Below are 19,724 nucleotides of genomic sequence, written 5' to 3' on the forward strand. Positions count from 1 at the left end.
GATGAACCATATAGACTTATAATATAATGTACAATATTAATAACTGTGTTATTAATTACTAGCAACATGGATCAGATCCCTCTACTGCCTCTTCCAGCTCTTTCCTGTATCAATGGTTGAGCAGTTGCTGTTTTTCATTCCGTTTTTTTCCCGGCAAACCACTGGTCTCCAACAGCTTTTCAGATTCCCGCTACAGTGTCCTAGATGTGGTCTGGAAATTACCGGAAGCAGTCTGGCAGCCTCTGAAGGCTACCAATTCTTCGCCACTGGTCAGTCCAGTTTGGGAAAACAGGACGCTGGTGCCCTGGCACGCCCACCCATGTTCCAGCAGCTGCCACCTATTGTTAGATACAGAGCGGCCGACAAAACGACGACTGGGCTCTGCAGCAGGACGTGACAAAACATTGATCCAAGATTTGGTAAGATAATTACATATGCAATGGAAATAAAAATAACTTCTAAATCTGTAAAACCAGATTTTATATAACACAACCGTTTCAGTCGCAAAAAATACCTTCTGGGCAAGTTTCACAGGCAAAGGTTAAGCGTTGTCTGAAAATTATACTTTGAATGGAGATTCTCCATAGACAACTACATTTACATAGACAAAGCTTAATCTTTGTGTCTGTAAACCTGGCACTCTGTGTGCTAAACAGGAATTCCAAATCTATGCCACCTACACGAGAGTTTGAATAAACTTTTCCCAAATTCCAGGTCTCATGAAAACTCTACTGGAGGCTGTTTCACAAGTGTTACAGACCATCAGTGAAGCAGCCTAAAATGTTGTGGAAAATCAGTCCTGCTCCAGGATCAGCTCTTTCAACCCCAATAACAGGCCACTTCATTAGTCAGTGTGCATTCTGATCCTGGATGACTTCGTTCTACAATATAGAGGAACTTTTGAGTTACCAAAAGGTAATGGCAAAAATATTTCAACCAAAATCAAGTGCTGTAAAGTACAGTAGTTTCTATGTTATTTCCACCAACTTCTTCTACATTTGGGAACAATATGGTTTAATATTTGTTCCCAATAAACATTACCTCACCTAGCCATTACCTCACCACTCCCACCCCTTTAAAACCCACTTCTGATGAAACAGCTGCCCCTGTCAATCCCCCCATCGAAATGAGCTCACACACAGACTTCCCCAGCACTAATCCCAGATCCCAACAGCACTTACATACACATACACACTGACCCCCCCCAATGCAACACATACCCAGTGCCCACCACACAGAAGATGCTTCTGAGCATAAAAACAACAGATGTTCATCTGATCTGCGCAGAGATGATAATTCTGTGTGATTCAAACAGGAAGTACTGTATATTCATCTAAAGCGCCTCTTCCTGGCAGAAAAGCGCCGAAGCTTTAGTGTCCCACAACATTAAAATTGCACCTTGGGTTCTTCCACAATGGGTTCCCTCTGTAGATTTCCCATGCTTTTTTCCCATAGGGATTATGGTCTGTGGTGTTAACATACGCTTAAGAGAATTTCATGTTTTGTCCTACAAATTATATTACATCTACGAGTTAAATGAAATCAGTCGAAGGAACCCATGGCTCAAAAATGCTAACTCTAGGACTGCAAACAATAGCACTCTATTCTCTAAAGCCTTTCGTTCATTTAAACCTGAAGTATAATTCTTATAAGTGTTTTCAATAACAATGGATTTACTATAAACCAAATATTTATTGAAAAATAGTATTTATAATAGGCGGTTTAAATATTCTGCAGTGCAGCCTTTGGCAAAAACCAGAAACTCTGACTGTAAATAATATGAGTAATTATGAGATATTTTGAATGAAAATCTCCAGTTAGTCCCAACGGCTACATTGTATTAACAGTACCCTCCCTACTAGACCCCCATGAAAGAATAGTAGGGATTCAGGGGGAATTGTCATATGGTGCAAATTAAACTATAGCTTCCCTACTAAAAAACAAAACAAAAGAAAAAACACATATTTGGATTAAAGTCAGCTGTATTCTCTGAAGACCTGCCTCTGCCCCCTTCAAATTATTATACTGAAGAAAGTTTTCAAAACATCTGAACAGAAATGATTCATTCACAATCGATGGGCTCTCTACTACAGATCTCTGTGGCAGTACTGCTGAGAGATTTGCGTATGTGAACACAACAGGAAATCAAACTAAATACACAGAGAGCCTATGAATAGATAAAGAATAAGACCCACAACACAGCGCCCAAAATAAACATATATATTATATATAATATATAATATTATATATAAACGACCCAATACAGACTCAAATTCCACCCAAAGTCACACACAGAGATGCACCACCTTAAAATCAAATGCACATCTGTGGACCCACATCACCAATGCTTATTCCTAAATGTTATCCATGTGGCTAGTTCTTCCCAGCCATACAGGAAATTCTGCAAAACCAGGCTGGGCCTGTACCACTGCTGAAAACGCTACATCTTCCTAAAAAGAACACACCCACCTCCAAACAAAAACGTTTAAAAATGGAAGACACAGCTTTCAGCTTCTCATAGTCAACATATGCATATATCCTCCACTAATTCTGCTGTTCTGTCCTGTTTGGTATTGGGAGCTTATACAACTCCCTCCAGCTGTACCCCAACATGATCTGATCTCCAGTTTCCTCCTGCTACTGATTTTCTCATACATCCTGCAGCTCTCTCGTACGTCTGAACATTTACAGATTACACACAGATCTTTCCTCTCCCCATAGCTCCTCAGTATTGGAGATCTGAAAGATAGCAGGGCTCCCTCTACCTCCCTTCCCCTGCCATCTTTGCCGGAGGGACAGGGGGAGGCACCTGGCTCCATTCCTCCCACGTTCGGCGGTGGGCAGTGCCCACCATACGTTCCCCTTTAACCCTCTCCAGCTCTCTGAGGGAAAGCGTGCCTGTGAGCTCTGCCAGGTTCTCAGGCACCAGTACACCCCCCTCTGTCTCCTGAAAGTGAGCCAGCTCGCAGACTCCTGCTGCGATGGACTGTCTCTGCAGGGTGGCTGGTCCTAAGGGCTCTGGCCCAATCAGCGCTTCGTGGAGAATACGCTCCTTCCACATCCAAGGCCTTTCGTCCAGGCAAGCTCCCAACAGCTGCCAACACTCTGCGAGGCCTGTGGTGTTGAGACTTCTGTTCTCATCACAAACAGCTGTCCACAGACCTGGAGCCTCTGAGCTGCCTGTATCCGAAAGGACGCCGCCCTGCTCGTGAGGACGAGCAGCCCCCCCCCCCCCCCCCCCAAAGCACAAAGAGATACAGTACTGACACCCAGACTCAGTGGTGGCCTCACCGTCTCAACAAGCAGACCACCAAGCGGGGAGAGGGGCTTCAGTGCGGCCAGCTGATGCCACACCACTCGCTCAAAAAGTTGGAGGCTGTGCTGCAAAGGGGCCAGGTATCACAGTGAGGGAACAGTGCAAGAGAGTGAGGGAAAAGAGAGAGGACAGTATACAGTAACAGAGAGGAATGGAGAGAGCAATCGAGAGAGGGAAAAATTAAAGAAAAGTAAGAGAAAGAGACTGAAAGGGGGAGAGTTGAAGCAGCTAAAGGAGAAATCAGAACCAGATGAGAATTTATGTGGGCCAGGGATGAAAGTGACAATAGAACACTGAAGCTGTGGGGATCGTTTCTCAGACCCCCGAGCAGGTAATTAGTTTCATATCCAACCTATCAACATCTGCCCAAATCTGTGTGGGTCCAGCGCAGGGGGTGGGTGGGGCGGGTTCTATGGATGGGGAGGGGGGTTCTGTGACCTCACAGCTGTACAAACAGAACTAATATTATCCTTAACCTTCACAGTCAGGGAAGCCATGTCGGGAAGATGTGATATTAAACCCAAAACCCTCCAGAGGAGATTTATGGTTGGTTGCAACATCACCCTGGAAACACACACACACACACACACACACACACACACACACACACACACACACACACACACACACACTACTGGTATTCCTGTGTACAAGGAAAGTATGCATATAAAAATAAAGAATGCCAAATACTACATTGTTCAGAAATACATAATACATAACCTTTCCAGAGGGAGAAAAACACTTGCAGATGTAGAAGCACTGTATGGTAAATGGTTGGCTGTAAGGTTTTATATAGCGCCAAAGCGCTGCACAATTGATGCTTCTCATTTTCCCATTCACACACCAATGGTGATCGGCTACCATGGAAGGTACCGACCAGCTCGTCAGGAGCATTTAGGGGTTAGGTTTATTGCTCAGGGACACTTGGACACACCCAGGGCGGAATCGAACCGGCAGCCCTCCGACTGCCAGACGCCTGATCTTACCACCTGAGCCAATACGTATCATTGTACAAACCTGTGCTATTCGTGTCACCCAGTCTCACGGAACCTTGCAAATGTACAAATGTACAATCCCCCAGATATGTCAACACAGACTAGAGAACTGAACTGGTTCATGACTTGCACTGATATGAGGTAAGCCAGCCCAAATCCTGGGGAAGTGCCTTGCTTACGTATCACCGATTTGTTACTTCTGATGAATAATGATCTTATGTAGATAGGGCTCCAGTTGCAGGAATTCAAGCTAACTTTATCCTGGGACAAAACTCAACACTGGCTATTACTCTCTATCTATTGGAGTGAATATGGAGGAGGAAGTATTACAAACTTCTAACAATGCCAGGTGTGCTGAAATGCTATTCGATTTATTTGTGCTCTCTACTGCCTCTAGTGGTTCAACTGAGTGCAGCTTTCACTTCACTGAGACACGTAGCCCCAGTTCTCCAGATGAAAATTAGCATCACTGGCTAACTAAATAATTATACAAAAGCCCCCCCCCCCCTATTCATTGGCACAACTTTGGTCCTCATGTTCATAAACAGCAATAATAGTTTCCAAAGGTGATTGAGCTCTTACACCTGCATTAAGGAGGCAATTAAACACAACTTAGCTATTACAAACACCTGTGAAGCCATGTGTCCCAAAGATTATGGTGCCGTGAAATGGGGGGACTACGTGGACTATGTATAGACACCGCTATAATTTCTGCATGGTGAAACCAAAACCTACAATTGTGGCAAATCAGAGGCAAATCAAGACATAATGGGTCTTTGTCTGAACCATTATGGGTACTGTAAATGCATATATACGTACATATACATGTTTTTTCTGTATAGAGCCAACACAGATTCTAACAAAAACTGCACCATGCGGAAGTTTTTGCCACATTAATTATGTATAATTGTATTGATTATCATTTTTCCCATTTTTAATATATTTAAATTTAATTTGTTTCTACCTCTACAGTACATACCACAAGGAACTCTCTATAATGACAAAATGTCATGATTCTGAATCTACCTGCGTTCAGTTCGGTATGATTGCACAAACTTTGTGAGCAGGTACATTAAGGTACATGACTGGGACCTGCAAGGTCAGTGGTTCGATCCCCGGTGTAGCCACAATAAGATCCATACAGCTGTTAAGGCCCTTGAGCAGGGCCCTTAACTCTGTATTGCTCCAGGGGAATATTGTCTCCAGCTTAGTCTAGTCACATTGGACAAATGTAATGTAATCTCAACTTAAACAGCAGATCAAACCAGTCACACTGTCCTGAAGACTAAGGAATGAAGTTTTCAGGAGACAAACAGCTGGAGAAGGTAATTTATTAAAACTGTCAAAGCTTTTGAAGCTTTCTAGAAGCACCATTAAGTCCAGTGTAACACACCCCAGACACTACCGAGGTCAGGCTGGCCATCAGATGATCATGTGAAAGCTTCAGAGCCCATTGGCAGGAATGTGAGAAACTGTCCATCAACAAATCGCTAACACTTAACAGGTCTGGCCTTTTGGGGGGGAGTTCCTTGATGGAAGCCACTTTTGGAAAATGTTGTGAGCCTCTGAGACTAAAGTTGAGCTCTCTGGGTCTGCAAGCAAAGCACTAATTTGGCACAATCCAAGCACGGTCCATCATCCATGTAACACCATACCCTCAAGCATAGTGGTGGCAGAGTCACGCTGTGGGGTTGTTTTTCCACTGGAGGGTCTGGAGAAGCTCGCTGCGAGATGGAGTGCAGAAGAAAAAACAGCAAATCCTAAATATCCACCACTGATGTTGAATAATTAGCTAATTGGTGCTCATACAAAAACGAAGTGAAAAAAAAAGTGTTGCCTATGTTTCAAACTTCTCAAAATTTAATGCATATGATGTAGTAATGTGTATGCATAGTAAAAACGACAGTTCCCTACAGACCAAATAAAAACAATAGGTTTATGATTTGCCTACCCTTATAGAACTGTCTGACAGACATTGGCAGGCTATGTTTTCTGAATTTGGTTAACATCCCTCAGACTGGGTGATGAGCTGTATGCAGTTTGTAGGGCCATGGTCTAACTGTAGCACAGATGAGTTACAATGTGGAAGTCAAGCTCTCTCAGTGACACAGCTCCTTCAAAATATAGTGAGAAAGAACCAACTGAGCACCCGTCCATCTGGAGATTGCATGTTCTTCTCACGTCCGTGCAGGTTCCCGCCGGGTTTCCTCCCACAGAGACACGCAGCAGGCTAATTGGACACCTCTAAATTGCCTGTATATGAATGAGAGTGCGAATGCTGTGTGGGCCTTGTGATAGATTGATAGCCCGTCCAGTGTGTATTTCTGCCTGCGGCATGCTGGGATAGGCTGAAGCCCCCAGCAACCCTGCCTGGGAATAAGCGCTTTAGAAAATGGATGGACAGACTAGAGATTTATTGGTTTGTCTGTGTTATGTTGACAGGGAACATGAGATGTAGCTAAAAGGCTGTTGCCTCAACCCTCTCAGGTCGGAACGAGGGGCAGGGCCCCGTATATGACATTATACCCAGGATTGTATCATTTTTTTCAGCGCTGTAACTCAAATCATAGTCCTGGAGGGCGGAAAACACGAATTGGAATCAGTTGCGCTAATTGTTCAGATAATTACCCAGGGAAAAACTGGATTTAGTTTCGAGATTAGATTTGACTCTCCGTGAAGGGTTAAAGGAAAACTACTTAAAGAAAATTGGACATCCACGTGATGTGGCCCTTTATCTGATTAGTGATACATTCCTCAGGCCCATGTCCTCTTCACAGTGCTCAGTCCTGATCGGTCATGACATTTCTGCATCCTTTTTTCTTATTCCTTCTTTCATTTTATTCCAGGGTAGCCAACCGTTGCTGACTGAAGCGTAGTGTTTAATTCCATTACCCCAAACTCTGAAGTGGGTTCATTTCTTTCATTACAGAAGCAAGTTTTCAAATCAAAGATAATCGTAGACTACTGCAGATATAAATAAGCCTCACAAAATGGTGTTCTCTTTTATTTTTCTATAGCTTTATTTTCTGCTTTTTTTCCCCATAAAACACTTCGCTTTAATTTACAGCACATTGTAAATGCAAATAACGGATTGTGTTGCTTCAATAACTCAAAGTTGCTGTACTCATGAAACCTCATGTATCACATTGTACAAACAATATTGTTTTCATGCAGCAACGGCTTCAAACAGTGAACTGGAGCAATTTGGGGGGCGATACTATGATATGTTCTGGATGCTCATGTTACAGTAGCCTGCGGCCTTATCGCCTGTGGTGACAGGATTAAACGCAAACTAAAGCAAGTGAACTCATTAGGACCTCGGTAAACGTGCTTTAGATTAAACGCAGTAAATGCCTCTTTCTGGATAGCAGCTACCGTATTATTCTCCGCACCGGGCCCTGGAGGGCTGCCATTGGCCTTTCGGTCCAGTGTTTACTCAGTCGATTGGCCACCTGCTGCTCGATTTTCTGCTTCGGGGCTCAGTCGGGGCTTCAAGCTGCTGTTTCCGATCAATAATAGCAAAACATATGCGATATATCCCCCCAGGCGTCGGACAAGGGCTCCGTGTTTTTCTTTATAGGATAACACATTTAACACAGCTGACCTGACACATGCATAGATCTTTATACGCCAGAAGGCACATTATAGTATCCTCGAATTAATCCACGTTTAAGTAACAGGCTACCAATTCACAATTAAATGCAAGATTTGTATTTTATTTATTTTTTCCGAAAACAATTATACTATTGCAATCACATAAGCCCTGAAGGAATCAGTTTAGGTTAAGATTAGACTAGTTTTAAAACTGCACCTTTCTTCTCATTTTCACAATAAAGCGTGCAGTGCGCACTCAGTGACATCTATTCATCCGTGGAAGGCTTCAGCGCTGGCAGACTCAAGCACGCGTGTTCTAGATGCCTGGGTGATTATAGGAAAACACGGATGCTGTCCTACCTTATTTTGTGCATTGATGAGTTTAGACAGCAGGATAAAGCAGGCAATGGTGTTTTTAAGGCTCAACATCTCTCCGGCAATCCAGAGGCAGTATACCTCTTCTCTCCGATACAAAATGATAAAATGTGCAAAAACACAAACAAAACAACACTCCAACTATATCCCAATAGGCTTGTTAAATCGGACAAAAAGGAACACGTTAAGATTACGCCTCCGTTGCTTAATGGCCAAGAGGTGGTCAGTGGACTCCAAGCAGCCTGCGAGTAGCACTCATTCTGCGGGCTGACAGAAACGACACAACAAGCCTTTCTTCCAAACTGTCTCTCCCATGTGTAGAGGGAGGGGCAAGGTCAACACCACCTAATACACGGGTGTGGATAATTATATAGGCCTAAATTAATATTCTTCGAATATTGGCATTATTATTATTATTATTATTATTATTATTATTATTATTATTATTATTATTGTAAATCTAATCTCCACACACACAAAAAAATAAAAATAAAACAGGAATATAAATTAATGCAATCCATCCACTGCACGAAATGAACTCGAACTCAGAACTGAATATGATGCAGTGAATTGTATAAACTTTAAACAGAGAACGTCTGAAAGTTAAGCATCAGTTTCAAACCATCTGATTCAGAAAGAGAAAGCCTGCTATTCATTTAAGGTGGCATACGCATATAGCGCCACCTGCTGAGGCATTCCGAGTTTTAAATGCATTTCAGTGTAATTTCCAAGTACGACAAAGGGCAAACACTTGACTATTGGTCGCGTAGAGAATGCCTGGTCTTGCACAAAGCATCGCTGTGTCCAAAGCGCTTTTTTCGAGAAGTGGCACAGAATCAAACGAGTTGAGCCCATATGAATTTGCATAATGAATACCGTGTATAAGAGTGATTAGTTCGTTGTCACTACTTTCCGTTCCGTCTAATGTTCGTTTTTATCAGACGAGTCACTGTAACACTGTAGAGTAACTATTACGCGTCGATAAATTGAATAGCCTATTAATTCGATTAACAATTAAACAAAACACAATCTAATAAAAATAATTAAAGTAAACAGCACAAAATTAAGTAATATGGCAAATATTTTAACAATTTGAAGTTTTCATATGAAAGAATTGAAAGGAAGGAGGGTAGGTTAAAGAAAATTATTCGTATGAAAGGACGCTGAAAAATCTGAATAAATTATTTGGCAGGTTTTACATGATGCTATAATATTATTAGAAGATTTCTAAATTCATAGATTGATATTCAGTTAATATTCAGTTGACTGTTATAAGTTTCATTATTGCAACATTGGGACCAACGGTTGCCAGAACACACCCGGGTCTACAGTATGTCGCTGTCCCGCGTCCCGGTGCTGAACTCGCGGTGGTGAAAAGGCTGCCGATGAAGGTAGAGAGCTTATACCGTTCATAACTAAGAACAAGATGAGAGATTATCTATGGTCTATGGTCAAGTAGTGTGTGGTATTTATGCCAGCGCGTCATCGAGGGTTAGCACGAGACAAATAACGCGTTGTCCCGAAGCAACATCAAGCTTTGGGAGCCTCGCCTTCCCAACCCCAAATTGGACCACTCGCCAGATGCGCAATAAAACACCTTTTGAAACAAATTTGAATTGCTAAGATAAGTTTTTACAACCCAGGACGTACTGTGACACAGAACCAAATTAAGGCGAAAATGTGAATTGGTAGCTAATTATGAATGAACATAATATTAACATATTATGTTAACAAGAACTTAAATTAATAAGATGCAACCTATGCCTATGAAATTATACGGGAAATGTAGCCTATTGTGAACCATTTTTACGGACATTTGGGTCGCCCAATTTGAATTATTTCAGGCAGTAAACTTTAATAAAAATGCAGTTTAAAATACATTACCCTTTCACAGTTCCTAGTACGAACTATGTGCATCTTTGGGCCACATTATAAATATCAAATACATAAATATGAAATATATATTATTATAGGCTTTGTAGGCTACTTACATTAAAGGTTGCCATCACAACTGACAATATTATCCATTCTTTCTTATCAAAAACAAGGGGTATTATTGTCATTCCATGTAGGTGCAATGTTTTATACGTAGAGACAGAGAGTGAAGTATACAGTACTGTGCAGAAGTCTTAGGCACCCTAGACTTTATTATATATGTATATATGTGTTACAATAACACACACAACACTTTGAAAAGTTAGTAATAATAACTCTTCATTTTCATTCATTTAATTATTTTTGAAAGAATATTATCTGTACAGAATGTTACACAGGTGCCTAATACTTTCGCACAGTACTGTATGTATGTATGTATAAATTATATGATACCAATGAAACAACATTTAAAAAAATAATTGACAGCACATGAATATGAAATGCATAAGTACAAGAATGGCAACGCCAAATAGCCGTAAAACTACAAAATAAAATATGCAAGTGTGTCCTTTAAAACAAATAAATGATGTGGCTTGGCTTCGAGGAGATTTTTTGGGGGGGGAATAGCGTGGACATACTGGGCACCGTAACGTAGCGAGTGGAACGAAGCGTCCATTTAGCCTAATTACGATCGAGAAAAATACGTCAGTAAGATTAGTAAACTACATATCCCCATTTACGCCGACTGCAAGCATCAGGCTACACTATTTAATCCAATACAAATAAATAGATACAGTCAGGTACATTTTTATAATCCACCAAACCCCAGTATCATAATTTAGAATAGGATATAGTCTATTAAAATGTCGAAACTTTCAGTTGTTATGTCATTATAAAAAAAACAGGCAGAATAACGAAAAGTACAGTGCAGTCCGTAGGTATTTGGAAAATTTGAGGGTAAGTACATCCATATCGGGTGATTTCCGTTTTTATACTATAGTCATTTCAGGGCGTCATAACACTGCGAAAATTACTTCACGTGTGTTTTTGATTAGCCAGGTGTGTTCAATCGCTCCCTTAGTGCAGGGAAAAGAGCTTTCAGTATCTAGCGTTGATTCTGTGATTTTGATTGCCTTTGGAGTCTGTTATTAGTCAAAATGAGGACGAGAGCCATGAAAGTCAAGGAAGCCAGTATGATGATGAGAAATAAGAACAAAGAACAGTTACAGACATCGGCTTACCAAAATAAACAGTTTGGTACGTCATTAAGAAGACCCCACTTGGGCAGGTCCTTTGCGCAATTTCTCAGAACATTAACGCATGTGTTTCCTGTTATCCAAGTAATCTAAAACAAAAAAATGCCTGTTTTTCAATATCGACATTTTAGTACACATATTCCTCTCTCATCTACTAAATGTTTCTGTCTCTCTCCATTCTCTCCCCCTCCCCATCTGTGTGTTCGGGCTTTTATGCAGGGCGCCCCCTGGAGGCTGAAGAGAGTGAAGACATTGGAGAGTCAATTCGTTGGTTTTAGGGCCGGTTTCAAAGACACATATTAATTTTAGCCCTGGACTAAATTGAGTTTTGTATAGAGAATAGGACTAGGCTTAATCTGCGTTAGTGAAACTGGCCCTTTCATGTATTTAAATGGGAGCTGTGAACACCATCATATACTGCTTACACAGAGGAGGTCAATGGTTGGGAGGTGGTCTTAGGGGTCAAATCTCTGCTGTTGACCTGTCATCCAGAAAGGGCCCTCCTGGATGGTGTCCCCCCCTCAGTACATTTGAAAAATATAGCTCAGCTCCATTGTTAGGAAGAGGGAACTAAAATTAGAGACAATAGAATTAATTCATTTTCCAACAAGAGCTTATTGAAGTGAAGAGTACCTGGCTCTGTCTGGTACTCTTCACTTGCCATATATGCACAGTGTGGAGCACATCAACTCTTGGTGCCTGAGAGCAACGATTTTACTTTTCATTTTCCAACAAGAGCGCGATTATAATTCTGCACAGCAGGTTCCTGTCTGAAGTGTATCCTCTAGTGGTCGGACCTGAGTATAACAGGTTTGTGTGAGTATGTGCAGTTCCCCTGGGAAAAAAAGTAAATGGCTGAGAGTCCAGTTTTGTTAGAGGACCTGAGTGGTAAAATGGTACCAGGAATGGTACCATGGTAATGAGGAAGGGTGACAGTCTGATCACAGAGAATATGCTGTTAAAGACATGGAGCTGAATTTCGAGGCACGCTGCTTCACCAGTGTGGTATGACTGTACTCCTGACTGTGACTGTGATTTGTCTTTGTTGTGAGAAATGGCCATAGTTAAGTGTCCTGCATGGTAATGCCATTGAGTGACTTAAACCAACACATTGGGCTAGAAATAGGGCTACAAAATTATTTTGGGCTGCTGTGATGACTGCAGGTTGTCCTGAATTTCGTGATTATAGCCTTCCGTTTAGTATTCCTGCAATGTCAATATCGAGCTTTGCCTGTTACAAAACCGCAGTCGTCTCTTCAGCAAATTAACCAATAATGTAAATTATATATTTCTAGAAGCATTGTCCCAGATAAAGGATATTTTACAGGATATCGCTGCATATTTTAAGCAACGGCCATTTCTGCCGTTCAGCTGAAGTAGATCAGTCTTCCAGTCTGAGCGCAACAGGAACACCTGCAGCTTTGATTTAGTCAATTTATGTTCTGTATTACTTTCTGTTGCCTGGGAGCATATCGCTCTGACAAACTCACTGACTGACTGTGAGAGAGCAGTCCCTCAAAATGATTGTGCTGACTTTATTTGTTTTGCCACTAGGTGGTGCACCAGGACCTACTGTTTTTAAGGTGTCCACCAGAGCCTCTGAACACTATCCGCTCCTGCTCTCTTCTCATTTATTCACTCATGTTTATTCATTATTTCTCTCTCTCTCTCTCTCTCTCTCTCTCTCCATACTGCTAAATATAAGCCAGCAACACTGATTACATTAGATGTACTTGTAAATATTTTATAGAACCTTCAAATCTTATTTATTGGCATGAAAACATTGCATTTAGTGTTGCCGAAGCTTTATCCCAAATACAGTGCTATAAATAATGTTTAGTGTGTAAAAAAATATGTGAATAACCTAATGTAATATAGCTACATGAAAATAACTGGATCTCTGTCTGCGGCTGATGGTGGTGAGATTGTGATGGGGGTGAGATTGTGATGGGGGATTGTGATGGTGGTGAGATTGTGATGGGGTGAGATTGTGATGTGGGGGGGTGTGATGGGGGTGAGATTTTGATGTAGGGGGTTGTGATGGGGGTGGTATTCCCGTCTGGTATTCAATGTTCCCAGACATTCACATGTCACCCCCCTGCTCAGCAACCTCCACTGGCTGCCTGTTATGGCTCGCATCAAATTTAAAACTTTGGTGCTCGCATACCAGGCAGTTAAAGGATCAGCCCCTGTGTATATTCAATCCCTTATCAAGACCTATACACCAACAAGACCCCTCCGTTCTGCCACTTCGTGCCGTCTGGCGCCTCCCCCTCGCCACACCTGCACTTCACGCTCACGACTGCTGTCTGTCCTGTTCCCACGGTGGTGGAATGACCTCCCGGGGAATGTCAGAACGGCTGAGTCTCTGACCTCCTTCAAGCGCAGACTGAAGACCCATCTCTTCAGGCTACACCTTTCCCTCCCCAACTCACAATCACTGTGATTAGCCTTAGACTGTAATGGCACTTATGTATTGATATCGTTACTTGTATAGGTATTGTTGTTTTTATTGGCTGTTGTTGTATTCTAGCTGCCAACAGTGGTATGCTAGTTTGAAAGCTGATTGTACTCTTCAAGGGTTCTGAATTCCTGTATGTTTACACTAGGACTCGGAACTGTACTGTCCTCTCAGGTCTACTTTTGCACTTGTTCTTGTGATTGATTTGCACTTTGTTGTACGTCTCTCTGGATAAGAGCGTCTGCTAAATGTCACGTAATGTAATGTAATGTAATGGGGTGAGATTGTGATGTGGGTGAGATTGTGATGGGGGGTTGTGATGGGGAGATTGTGATGTGGGATGAGATTGTGATGTGGGCGGTTGTGATGGGGGTGAGATTGTGATGTGGGACGAGATTGTGATGTGGGCGGTTGTGATGGGGGTGAGATTGTGATGTGGGATGAGATTGTGATGTGGGGGATTGTGATGGGATGAGATTGTGATGTGGGGGGATGTGATGGGGGTGAGATTGTGATGGGGGGTTGTGATGGGGGTGAGATTGTGATGTGGGATGAGATTGTGATGTGGGCGGTTGTGATGGGGGTGAGATTGTGATGTGGGATGCGATTGTGGTGTGGGGGATTGTGATGGGATGAGATTGTGATGTGGGGGGATGTGATGGGGGTGAGATTGTGATGGGGGGTTGTGATGGGGGGGTTGTGATGGGGGGTTGTGATGGGGGTGAGATTGTGATGTGGGGGGGTTGTGATGGGGGTGAGATTGTGATGTGGGGGGATGTGATGGGGGTGAGATTGTGATGGGGGGGTTGTGATGGGGGTGAGATTGTGATGTGGGATGAGATTGTGGTGTGGGGGATTGTGATGGGATGAGATTGTGATGTGGGGGGATGTGATGGGGGTTAGATTGTGATGGGGGGTTGTGATGGGGGGGTTGTGATGGGATGAGATTGTGATGTGGGGGGATGTGATGGGTGTGAGATTGTGATGTGGGATGAGATTGTGGTGTGGGGGATTGTGATGGGATGAGATTGTGATGTGGGGGGATGTGATGGGGGTTAGATTGTGATGGGGGGTTGTGATGGGGTGAGATTGTGATGTGGGATGAGATTGTGATGTGGGCGGTTGTGATGGGGGTGAGATTGTGATGTGGGATGAGATTGTGGTGTGGGGGATTGTGATGGGATGAGATTGTGATGTGGGGGGATGTGATGGGGGTGAGATTGTGATGGGGGGTTGTGATGGGGGGTTGTGATGGGGGTGAGATTGTGATGTGGGATGAGATTGTGATGTGGGCGGTTGTGATGGGGGTGAGATTGTGATGTGGGATGAGATTGTGGTGTGGGGGATTGTGATGGGATGAGATTGTGATGTGGGGGGATGTGATGGAGGTGAGATTGTGATGGGGGGGTTGTGATGGGGGGGTTGTGATGGGGGTGAGATTGTGATGTGGGGGGATGTGATGGGGTGAGATTGTGATGGGGGGGTTGTGATGGGGTGAGATTGTGATGCGGGGGGTTGTGATGGGGGTGAGGTTTGTGAGGTGAGCGTCTCACAGGTGTTGGCAGGTGTCAGATGTGATCTGGGCTCTGGCCCGTCATGCTGTCCGTCTGCGTTTCGTGCCCCATCAGGTAACAGGGGCCGGGGGGGGCAGAGGGTTCTGGTGAGTCACAGGATAAATCGGGCTCGACCTCTCCGCACGTGAGAAAATGCTCCCTTCCTCTGTCCCTGCGTGTGAGAACACACTCCCCTCCCCATCTCTGTAAAGCGACAGAGCTCCAACCTGCAATTCTCAGCCGCTTTCACTCTGCAATGCAGTCAGACACAAGTCACTTTCCTGGTAAACCCTTTGAAGAGTAGGCTTTCTAGAATGTCTATTCAAGATTCTAAGTTCGTGTTCCAGGGCTCCACTGCTTTCAATTACCAGAAGTGATTGTTACATCAGCATTAGAATCGTCAGTTAGGGAACATTCTAATCACGTATTTATGACCTCACATCTTAAAGGTTTAATGAGGAAATGCCTGCTTTCAGACAGTAATGTCTCGGGGGGCCGCTTGGCTTTATTGCTGTCAGAGGGCTCTGGGAGTGGTGATGCGTGTGCTTGTCACACAACACAAGTCCTCTGCCTCTTGTTGAGACGTTGGAGGTGTGAAAACCATTTCCTGATTAATCAGGGAAAATCACGACCGTGCATTTTGCCAGATGCCTGGGGCCTCGTTGCCTTAAAATGTCTTCATTTAGCTCTTCCCCCATTCCTCCCTGAGAAATCCCCCATCTCTCACACTTTTTACCTCTCCCTCATTCATTTCCCCCTACCTTCTATGTTGTCATGGCAAACCTGCTATCTGACTTGTAGTGTTTATACCACTGGCCTCATTTATGGAAATGTAATCATAAGATTGTTTCCTGTGTCTTACGTCGTATAAATCTGAAATGAACTTCAATTTGAACATGCTGTAGAGTGCAATTACGCCGTCTTGTGAATGCAGCCAACAGCAATTTTCCTCTAAGGTTGAACATTTCTTGCAGTTGTTATACCTATTATTCATCATCAATTAAACTTAATTCTTAAATACCACCATATAACCTACAATTAACTTATGTTGAGAATAAACTTCTATGTATGGATATGACCATATACACATCAAAGTGGGATTTTATAAATAACTGCTTAGTGGTGGTTTTCTTTGTAAGCCACTATTTAAGATTGTGAGACCCTGGGTTTGTTTCCTCTGTGTCATAACACGCTGTTGGTTTAATGTGTTTTCTGTGGCATTTAGGGTGTGTTGTTATGGCTGTGTGGGGCCCCGGGTTAAACATTAGCCTCCCCTCTTTCACACGCAGGACCAGTATCTCACCGTTTCATCTCCCTTTCACTCTGTAGTGTAGTCTCAGCCCATCCGGTTGGTAAAGTGGGGGGTATTCCAGTAAAAAAATAATGTTTGTCAATGTGTAGTGTTGGGCGGACTAATGGGATTTGTGCAGTGAGTGCTGTTCTGCCCTTTTGGTCTTACGGGGTCTCTAAAGTCTTGTTTCTTTGCTGGTGTCATACCGCATTCCTGGGGTTTGGTCTGTAAGCACTGGCTTTTCTATTTTAGTCCATCAGTGCTTGTCTCTCAGTTTGAGTTTTTGCTGCTCAGTGTGTGTGTGTGTGTGTGTGTGTGCGTGCATATGCGTGCCTGTGGTGTGTGTGTGTGTGTGTGTGTGTGTGCGTGCATGCGTGTGTGTAATTGTATAAAATGGCAGGAGATAAGTGTACTGTTGTAGGATGTAGGGATGAGGACAGAGGGAGCAGAGACAGAGCTAAAATAGGAAGGTGAGTCAGACAGTCAGTCAGGTACCATCTGGCCTCTGTGGGGGTGGGTGGGTGCTGGCCCAAATCTGGCACGGTCCGGGACACGTTCCACCGGATCCGTCCTCCCACCGCCCTTCATCCGGAACCCTCGAGTGAGCTCAGAGACACCGGAAGAGCGGGAACGCCGATCGGAAGAAAGCGGAGGGAAAACCGGAATGGGCGGTGGAGAGAATGCTGGGCTCCCTGGCTCTCTCACAAACTCCGGCTGTGTAGAATCTGGCAGGAAGTGGGTCGTGCCGTAACATTTAGGAGGGAAACTTTTATTTTTATACACTGAATGAGCCTTGTGTTTCACTGTGAGGGTGGAGGGGTGGAGTGTGTCTGTGTGGAGTGTGGAGTGGGGGGGTTAGTGGTGTGTGTCTGTGTGGAGTTGGGGTGGGGGGGTTAGTGGAGTGTGTCTGTGTGGAGTGGGGGTGGGGGGGTTAGTGGAGTGTGTCTGTGTGGAGTGGGGGTGGGGGGGTTAGTGGAGTGTGTCTGTGTGGAGTGGGGGTGGGGGGGTTAGTGGAGTGTAAATGGTAAATGGTGAATGTGTCTGTGTGGAGTGTGGAGTGTGGGGGGGTTAGTGGAGTGTGTCTGTGTGGAGTGGGGGTGGGGGGGTTAGTGGAGTGTGTTTGCAGTGGGGGAGGGGTCTCAGGGTGCTGTTTTGGCAGGAGAACAAGGCTCCACTGGGAGCTGTGGTTTTGGCAGTAGAGTGGAATCCCCTATTCACAGGGGCCCCGCCCATCCATACACACACACACACACACACACACACAGTACAAGGGGGTTCCCTCTCTGTGGGATTTCAGGAACAACCACACACACATACACACACACGCATACACACACACACGCACACACACACACACACACATAAACACACGGAAGCATTTACGCATACACACAAACGCATCCACACAGAGCAGTCAGTCGGAATGATGCCATATGTCAGATTGCATCACGGTGACCTCGTTTCCCTGGTCCGATGATGCGTTCCCTCCTATGCAAGCTCCACATTTATATCTGACCTTACGCTTTGCCAGCTCGACTCATTTACTCGCACACAAATCAGAGTGACATTTCCAACCACTATGGAACATGTTCATGATGACGGCGAACATCACTTATATTCAGGGCGAAGAAACGAATGGCAGCAGAGAGTGAGCCCTGTGTGTAGACCCGTTCTGACCCAGCCCACCGCTCTGGGTAGCACCTGTCAGAGGCCGCGTACATCTGTTTCCTGTTTAAGTTTCCGTGTTCAGTCGCCATGACCTCACACGGGACGAACCCTGTCCTTGGCTATAGCTACGGCACTGTTGCCCGTTCCTGACGTCCCGCCATGAATATTGCACGCGGCGTTGCGTAAAAAAAGATTACATAACGTCATTTTTCACATTTCGTGCTTCAGCGGAGCGTAGCGTCGCGAATGCTGATGCGGGTCGGCCCGTCGGCTGTTGAGGGTCACATGCTCGTTGAGTTTCAAGTTTCTCTTTTTCATAAGTTTTATGAAATCATGTTTCATTGCTTGCATTGACGACTGGGTCCCCATTAGCAGACACATGAAATGTGTAAAACATCTCATTTACTTGCAGAAAAAAAAACTGGACGAAACAAGCCAGTTCTTGGCTCCAGATTGAACTTAGATTCTAGATTTCAGTCAAAACAGCCAATAGCATTCATCAGCTATTTGCATAAACACTGTGAGTCGCATCTTAACCTTCATGGCATTATTATCGAGATGCCAAAAGCAGGGAGTAAGTGGAATATCGGGCGCCATTGGGAGTTGCACTAGGTCAGTTATTACTGGTCGGCAGGTATCTCGCTGCACATTACGCAGTCTTCCAGAGGAGGGGTGTAAGGAGTGCCTGGGTGTGACTCACATTTGAGGGCCACGTCCCGGTGAGAGGGAGCCCCTGCTGGCTGGGGAGCTCCACTCGTTCTGGCGGCCGAGCTCTTCCCGCACCGCGCTGGCGTCGCAGTGAGCCTGGGGCTGAGGAGGGGGTCTGGCTCACAGCCGTGTGCTTAAGGACTGGGACAGGGACTTTTACAGCAGGAGGAGTGTGGGCCGGAGATGGGAAGAGCCAACCCGTCAGTCCCGGCGAGACGACCAATCAAGGCAGAGCGTGAGACATTACATTACATTACATTAATGGTATTTGGCAGACGCTCTTATCCAGTGTGACGTACAGTTGATTAGCAGGAGACAATCCTCCCCTGGAACAATGCAGGGTTAAGGGCCTTGTTCAAGGGCCCAACGGCTGTGCGGATCTTATTGTGGCTACACCGGGATTAGAACCACCGACCTTGTGCGTCCCGGTCCTTTACCTTAACCACTACGCTACAGGCACTACAGGCCGCCCCGAGACGACGATGAGCAACACCTAACCAAAACTGCCTGTTCAGGTCAAAGGGACGCTCAGTTTTTCTTCAATGAGTTGGGTTCTTTTATTTAGAAAAAACCTTATTGACATGTTTGGTAGACCTTGTGGGATAATATAAAATTGATGAAAAATAGAATAA

At 44.3% G+C, this 19,724-nt stretch overlaps 1 protein-coding gene across 1 annotated transcript in view; it reads right to left on the minus strand.

The window, feature by feature from the left end:
• LOC133141542 (olfactomedin-like protein 2A) overlaps positions 1–8,394 on the minus strand; it is a 21,519-nt gene extending 13,125 nt beyond the window's left edge. The window contains exon 1 of the mRNA XM_061262110.1: positions 8,266–8,394. Within this exon, the coding sequence (XP_061118094.1) occupies positions 8,266–8,334 (69 nt within the window). The 5' untranslated portion in view covers positions 8,335–8,394. The remainder of the gene's footprint in view (positions 1–8,265) is intronic.
• Positions 8,395–19,724: the final 11,330 nt, after the last annotated feature.

The sequence above is a fragment of the Conger conger genome, chromosome 12, assembly GCF_963514075.1.
Source record: "Conger conger chromosome 12, fConCon1.1, whole genome shotgun sequence".
Taxonomy (NCBI): Eukaryota; Metazoa; Chordata; class Actinopteri; order Anguilliformes; family Congridae; genus Conger; species Conger conger.